The following is a 7,721-nucleotide window of genomic DNA, read 5'->3' on the forward strand; positions in this document are numbered from 1 at the left end:
TCCAGGACCAGGAGACGCTAGCTCGACCCCAGTTCAAAGCCACCCAGAAAATCCCAAACGGAGTTCCCTGGTCCTCTGCTCGGAGACCTGGAAGCCACGGAAAGGACAAAAGGGAGCCATCCTCGAAAAGCTGCTGTAGCCAGGACTTGAAAATGTTAACTTCTGAGGCTAGGAACGATTTTTCAAAGACAAAGAGAAAGTATTTGAGAAGGAGGCCTTCCGGTGTAGCGGCGCCTCTCTGATAACGCACACAATTTTGGGGGCGGGCGAAGGAGAATTACTCGTTTAAATTAAATCGTAAGCCACGAGCCTGGCTGCAGTGGGATGGAGAGACCCCCACCACCACCTTGGAAAAATAAAAGATGTGGAAGGCCCCTCTGGGTGGTTTGGACCTGGCAGAGAGGCGTGGGGGGCTGCGGCTGGATGCCCGGTGTAATGGAGCCAGCCTGTAGGGGGTATTTAACATTTAATTCCCAGCCGGTCCGCCCCTGTTCCCGGACTGACAGTGGGTAATTGGGAAAGAGGACGTTGCTCTTTTGATGGCCCGCGCCGGCCAGTCTCGCCGACGCCACACTGGGTTTGACGTCACGGGCCCAGCCCCAGAGCCAGGAGCGCAGAGCAGGGGGGAAGGGAAGAGGAGGGGAGGAGGATACCCGCGAGGGAGGGCCGAGGTCGGCCCCGGGACCCACGGGGAAGGAAGGGGGAAGGGAGCGAGGCCGGAGAGAGGCTGCGGCGCTTGGCCTGAGGCGGAGAGCCGGGCTGCGGGGGTCTGGGCCAGGCCAGGCGCCGGCCTGACCCGCCTCGCCGGCAAATGCAGGCCGGGCTTCCTCCTCCGAGGGCGGGCGGGCGGGGGATGGGAGGGGGCTCGAGGCCGGGGAAGGGGGGAAAGGTGGTCCTAGTTCCCCCATGCAGTGGCACACCAAGCTGACGCTGGCCTCCTGCGGAGACGCCTCAGCGCCCTCCTGCAGACCTCACGCCCCCCCACCCCCAGGAACCCCGGCCCTGGCCTGGTCTAGCGAGTCCCCCCTCCTCCCCGGGAGCAGCCGGTGAAGCTCCGGTGGAGGAAGCGAGGAGGAGACCCAGGAGGAGGATGCCGCTGCCGCCGCCGCCGCCGCCGCCGCCGCCGCTGCAGGGCCCAGGGCTCCTGTAGGGCACGAGGCCTCCCACATCAGGGTAAGGGGCCGGCGAATGGCCTGGATGCGTGGGACCCTGAGGGCAAGCATCCTGGAGCCGAGCAGGCGACGGCACAGCCACCGCCCTCCCCCTCCCCGCCGCGGGTCCCGGGGCCGTGAGCGGGACGGCGGCAGCCAGTTGGGCCTGTCTGAAACGCCAGGCCTCGAGGCGGCTACTTTAGGCGTCAAGTTGAGCGGGGTGTGTGTGCCCTCTTGGGGAAAGGGTAAGAAATGGAGCCTTCCTTTTTCTCCTTGGTTGGGGTGAGCTGGGACCCACACCCCCCCAAACACATGCCCATGTTCAGGTCCCTCCCACCCGCCCTCCTGGGAGCGCAGAGACTCCGTCCGGATGGAGGTGGGGAAGCCAGTCCAGCCAAGGAACCGGAGTTCGCGGCGCAGAGGGGAGGAGCGTGGCCCCCAGGCTCACCCCTGGGGTCGCAGGACCCGGCGAGCGGAGATCCACGCGGCCAGCGTCACCCACCCGAGCCTGGCGACGGGCGCGTCCAGGCGAGCTCCGCGGGGCCGAGGTGCCGGGAGAAGGAGCCCCGGGCGCCCGCGCACTGCCCGCCGAGGGGAACCAGAAATGCCGCGCCTCGGGGTCGAAGTCATAAAGTTACTAATCCCGCGCAGGGGGAGCAAGCGTGCCTCGGGCCGCCTGGGGCGGTCATTTGAGCGTGTTTACTTAAGGACTTTGCAAGCGGAGCGCGCGCGAAATAGTCGGATTTCCAGCGAGGCAGCAAATATTTGCAGGCGGGAGAAAGAAGCGGAGCCGGGCCGCGCCGTTAAAGACAGAAATGAAGCCGGAACCTGCGGGGCTGGGGGCGGGGAGGGCACAGAGCGACAGCAAAGGCCAGAAATTGGAGCGCGGCCCCGAGGCCCTTGCGAGCCGGGGCTGGAGGAGGAGAAATCCCTCCCCATTCCAGCTCGATCAATCTTCCTTGGCTGTGATCGCTCAATAAAAATGGTGTGAACCGGCCGCGGTCGCTGTGCGTCTGGGGAGGAAGTAGAGGCCAGAGGTGCCGAGGCCGGCGCCGGCACCCCGCACCAGCCCGGTTCGCGGCAGGGCGGTCTGCAAGGCTTAGGCGGCCGGGAGCCGAGGGCGGCCCGGGGGGCCTTTAATTGGTTGTCTCCATTTTAATAGTGGCCATTGTTGGAGCAATTAGCGAGAGACAATAACCGCCAAGAGGCGTTTAATTCGATTCGGTGCCCCGGCTGCGGCCGGGACAAGGGCGCTCTGGAAGCATAGGCTGGCTGGGGAGGGAAGATCGAGTTAAGCGCCGGCTCTCTTGCTCGCCAGTTTTGTCTTAGGTGTGGGAGTTATACTGGGGCAAGTTGAAAGCGGAGCGAGAGCTACCAGGTCCTGCTCCTGGACAGAGGAAACCCGTCCTGGGCCTCGCTAGCCCCGCAAGGCGCCCCCGGGGCCGCCGCGCCTGCTGGCAGCACGCGCCTAAACTGCGGCCATTGCGCGCGTCCCCAACGCCTGTTGGAGGGAAAAAAGCAGAGGGGACAGGGACGTGGAAATCGATCTCCTTCCTCCCGAGCCCCGGGACTGCACCTCGATCACCCGAACCGCGTCCCAATTTCTTTCCCCATCGGAGGAGGTGGGGCAAAGGAGAGAACGCTCTTCTGGCGCGTGCACACCTCCCTCTCCACCGAGCCAGGCAGTACCCCCACCTCTGCCTGGGCCCTCGGATTAGGTTACCGTGGCCGGGCGAGGATTTTTACTGGATACGAGAATAGCGCAGGTAAAGCTGTATAAACAGCTCGCCGGCTGCCGGGCGGGAGGGTTACGCAGGGGACACGGCCCACGGCGCCACCGCCGGGCCAGGGCTGCGCGGGCGAAGCGGCGGGAGAGCACAATTATGTTATGCTCAGGGTAAACAGATTATATTATGTCTCTGCAGTCCCCACCCGAGCCCCCGTCTCTTTCCCGCATGAGCTGAAATGAAGAGAAGGGAGCGAAATCAAAAGGTGATGAGAAAGAAGCCGGCGTTCGGCAGTGCTCGCTGCTCTCTTAAGATGAAACAGTGGACGTGGGGGAACGCAGAGAAAAGAGGGCCCCCCGAAACTCACTGGCAAAGGGAAGATTCTGGAGGTGGAAACGTCAAAGGGGAAGCCCGCGGGAACTCAGGCGAAAAGAGCTCGGCACGCGCGCCTCTCTTCCCGGCTCCCACGCCTACCAGCCCCTGGCCTGGGGTCTCCCTGCCCTGGGAAATGAGCCATCGCTTTGGGGGTGGTATGTGGTTTGATTTACCTTCCCCCCTCCCTTATTCATCTATCACTGTTTAAAACTCGGAAGGAAACCCTCTCGGGCCTGGAGGGGCAGCGAGAGATGGGGAGTCAGAGACAAGAGATGCGCTCCGAGATTACCCCCTCCCGCCCCGCCCCCACCGCCAGCCTGGGACCTCCAGCTTCGAGCGATCCTGGCCCTCCCTCTGCCGCTACCCCCATTCTCCCCGGTTGAGAAAAACCCTGATGGTATCGAGATAAAAATTGGGTAGGTAGGGGTGTAGCGGGAAGGAGGAGAGAGAGGGAGAAGACAGGGGATTTCTGCTTTCGGGTTTAATAGGGCCCCTGTCAAGGGGCCTTGGCAAAGGGGGGAGCCCCGCGGTTGGGTAGGAAAGAACGATTCCCCCTTGAGGGTGAGTCGAAAGGAATGCCAGGCGCCCTGGAGGAAGATGCACCTCCCAGCTCTCTCTCCCTCGTGGTCTGGGGGACAGGTGAGAGGCACAAGAGGAGAGGAAGCGATGGAGGCGGCGCTCCAGCGGGTCCGCGCGGTGCCTCCCGGCCCCAGGCCGCTTATCTGGCCCCCAGCGGCACCGCCGACTCTCAGGAAGGCGCTCTCCTCCCCGGGGGTCCTCTGGCGGCACCGCTGAAGCGTCTGGGACTCCCAGGGATGGGAGCGGCCACCGCAGCCAGGAAAGTGGTCAGAAGTACGAGGTCACCCGTGTGAACTCCAGGCCCTAGCATTTTTTGGGGCGAAGAGGGGTGCACGTGGGGCGCCTGCTCCACTCCCCGTAGCCTCGCGGGGCTCCTGGCTTGTCGCCCGCCGCCTCGCCGCCTCCCAGCTCAGAGCCCCCAGCTCCGAGCCCCGAGCGCTTGCTTCAGCCCTTCAGGCGACTCGCCTCGGGTCACTTCAGTGTGGCATTTCAGGAGCCGGAGGGCTTTAACTAGGGGCTATTGTGTTTTTACTTCTCTTGATAAGCCGGAAAACTGGGGTGTGATGGTTGCTGGACAATGGACCGCGGGCTTCAAGGGAACAGGGAGTTCACAACAGGGAGAGGGGCAATGAGAGAGGGTCGTTTCGTTCAGATCAGGAGACAGTAGCGGCGAGGTTCTAAAAGCACGAATTGTCATTTGTTCCTTTGGACACGCTGGAGACCCGATGGAGAAATCTGTGCGTCTGCCCGCCTCAGAGGTGTCAAGAAGCCACCTTCCCGCGGGCCCCCTCCGCCTCTCCATCCCTCCAGGACTGCACCCTACCGGCCGTCTCTCCCCGCCAGGCCCCGGCTCGCGCTCGGCTCGCCGCCGCCTGCCACCTCGTGGAGCCCAAGCAATTTGTTACATAAAACAAAACAGCAGCCACACACATGTGCCTGCAGACCCGCAGCGACGGACACCCAGGGAGACCTCCGGTCAAGCGCCTCGGGCCCCGTGTTTCTTTCTGTCCGTCTAAGGGCCGCATCCACCGCCACCACCTCTGGTCGCATCTGCCCGGCGACCAGAAGCGAAGGCAGTTCGGACTCGCGCTCCCGGGCTTGCTGGCCCACTCGCGGCGTTGCCAACCCTCTCTCCGCTGACTCCGACCGTTGAGAAAAAGAGGGGATCAGAAATATTTGGTGCGCGCACAAAGACGTACCACGAAAGGCATGCACATTTCTACGTGAAATGGCTCAGATGCGAGAATGAGACACCGCCTCAGTGCAGCCAGCCCAGAAATGGTTAGAATAACCTGGTGCTGGAGAACACTGGGCTTCCGAACTCTGCCCCCATACATCTTATCAGGACCCCGAATTCCCTGCCGCTTCCCACGTTCCCCGACACAAGCTGCCTTAACCTCCAGGAGAGGGATTCTCAGCCACCCGGCTCCCACGTACCTGCCCCCTCCCCAGGCTCTCTGTGTCACTCTGGGCTGGGGGGCTCCCAAAAGAGGCTCCACCACTGAGTGTCCAGGGGCAGCCACTCCCATCTCTTCACTGCACCCCGACTTACCCCCACCTCGTGTAACACCTGCGAAAAGGCAGGGTGGAAATATCAAATAAAGGAAAATGCAGTGTCCCCTGTCTCCAGACTTTTCGCAGGACAGACTAACCCCAACCCTGAGTCCCCCAGGGTTGACAGAGATAACTTGTGTAGAATGGAGGGTGGGCCTGTGGGATGCAGGGGCTTGCATGCTGAGTGCCACACAGCCACATCATCGAACTCAGCTGGCTCCTCAAGCCAGGAACCTTAGGCCTCTCAAGGCGACTGGCTGGAAGCTGGAAGCTGGACCCCCTGCCTGATCCCACTCCGGAATCGATAATGGGAGCCCATGGGACCCAACGCCCACCTGGGTCTTGGTCTGTCTGACCTGGACCCCATACCCCAGCCCAGGTTCAAATGGACAGACCACAATTCCTGTCCTCAGAACCACACAGCTGTTTACCGGCTTTGAAGGTAAGCCCCCTCCCACGCCCAGCCATCCGGGCTCAGCAAGCATCTCCCATCCAGACACCTGGATTGACTCTGCCAGCCTGGCTGGGACTCCCCACCCCACAGCCTGTCACAGGCCCAACAGCCCCCACACACACCTTCTGCCACACACACTTTTTCTGCCACAACCACTAAGGGATGGAAGGGCTGTAAAGGCTACTTCATTATTTGTCCCTTTAAAGGTCTCGTGTCCACAACCCCAGCATCCTGGTGAATGTGGGCGACAGGGGAGGAGAGAAGGACCAGGAAACATGGGAACCAGAGGGGAGATCCTGCGGGTCAGACTCACTTCCAGCCCCTGCCCTGGACAGAATCGCCCACATCAGTTTCCTCAGGCACCCTGCAGGATCCAGAGGAAGAAAAGATGCCTAAAAGCAATTCTCCTGCCCAGATTCTCTCCACTTCCTCTGCATTTGAACATTCTCTCTCTTCATTGGGACCTGCCTCTGACTGAACGACTTCTTGGAGGTCTGTTGGTCAGACACCCCTGGAGAAAGTCAAATTCTTGTCCTCTCTACCCCTCCCGCTCCCCGCAACCCTGGGCACCCTCTCTTGGAAGCTGCGGTTTTCTTGCCTAACTCAGGGTGCTCCTGGAAGCCAGGGCACCTCCTAGCCACCAGCTCCCCCTGGGGGAGGGGGATGCCAGATGCCTGCACATCTGGGCTCCAACTTTATCTCACAGGGCACAGCTGTTTCTTTGATTATACGCAGAGACAATGAGCCTAAACACACACTTGTAAGCAGAGGGAAATACACACGAAATTGACACTCCGGGGCTGCACCCACCTTCCGAGAAAGCTGAGCTGCTCCTTGGCAAAGGGGTTCTTTTCCCTAAGCCTTTGCCCTCACTGGCAAGAAGGAAACGTATGTCCAGCCCTTCCCAAGCATTCCCACCATCTCTTATTTTTCTGCTTAGTTTTTCTTCACATGCCTAGTCCTACTAGCTTGTTCCTCCAAACAAGGACGTACACCCCTGCACACACCATGCTGGCCCAAGGTCATTGCAGAAAGCCGAAGATTTCCAGGGGCCAGAAAGAACAATAAGGACAGGGATCTAGCTCACTTTCTTCCAGGGGTAGCTGTCCTTTTGGAGTCAAGACCTCCTCTTAATTCTCTCCACCTGGGCCGGGGACAGCGCGTGCAGAGTTAAAGAGGGAAGACAGCGACATTCACTGACCTGGTAGCTCGCTCCCGCCGGCCAGCTGTTTTTTATTTTTTCCTGACTCGCCCGAGGTCTGAAGGCAGAAATGACAGGCAGACTTGGCCGCTGTTGCCGCCGCTGCGGTCCTCGCCGCCCCGGCTGGCTGCCTACGGCATCTCACGCGGGCTTCCAGCGAGAAGTAAAACCTGAGTGATGCGCATCTTTCCTAGGAACCCCCTCCCTCCGCCTTCTCCTGCTCACTGTAGAGAGCGGAGCTCTTCCGGGTTGCGAAGGGGGAAAGGGAGGGAGGGAAGAAGACTGAGGGAGGAATGAATTTCACCCCCTTTTTGCAAACAGGCAAACCGCACATCAGGGGGATGTGAAACTGGCAGGGTTGGGGGGGATGGGGAAAGACTGCCTGAAATATGACCAGCCCCTGGCGCCTACAAAGCCCACTGTCTCCGGCAGGGTTGGCATTAACACTGTAAATGTCATCAGTAGTGTTGACTGGGTCATTACCTACGTAGATATAAAAGCTTTGGCGGAGTTTTCTTCACGTTTTTGGAGGAAGTAGGGCCCCACTGGGACCATCTAGGGGTACAGCTGCTGGCCACCATTATTAGCAGGGTCTCTGCCCCACAGGGTTTTCCCTCTCCCTTCTGACCGGTTCTCCTGTTTCTGTTTATGCTGACGCCTCAAAAATGCCTGCACGCTAG

General features: G+C 60.9%; 2 protein-coding genes across 5 annotated transcripts in view; one reads left to right on the top strand and one right to left on the bottom strand.

Moving 5' to 3' along the window:
- The window catches only part of GATA3 (GATA binding protein 3), a 29,402-nt gene extending 21,934 nt beyond the window's left edge, over positions 1 to 7,468 (bottom strand). For 3 of the 4 annotated variants that reach the window (XM_070500946.1, XM_070500944.1, XM_070500945.1), the window contains exon 1: positions 7,042 to 7,269. The gene's annotated coding sequence lies outside the window, so the exon portion shown is untranslated. Of the gene's footprint in view, positions 1 to 7,041 lie in introns of all 4 variants that reach the window. The other variant, XM_044762036.2, reaches the window with a different exon arrangement.
- On the top strand, positions 1,018 to 2,275 carry LOC106831229 (serine/arginine repetitive matrix protein 2-like). Its single transcript, XM_044762037.2, has 2 exons — positions 1,018 to 1,173; positions 1,478 to 2,275. Exon 2 carries the CDS (start codon positions 1,522 to 1,524, stop codon positions 2,140 to 2,142), a length of 621 nt encoding a protein of 206 aa, XP_044617972.1. The 5' UTR covers positions 1,018 to 1,173; positions 1,478 to 1,521; the 3' UTR covers positions 2,143 to 2,275.
- Positions 7,469 to 7,721: the final 253 nt, after the last annotated feature.

Source organism: Equus asinus, chromosome 29 (assembly GCF_041296235.1).
Source record: "Equus asinus isolate D_3611 breed Donkey chromosome 29, EquAss-T2T_v2, whole genome shotgun sequence".
Classification (NCBI taxonomy): domain Eukaryota; kingdom Metazoa; phylum Chordata; class Mammalia; order Perissodactyla; family Equidae; genus Equus; species Equus asinus.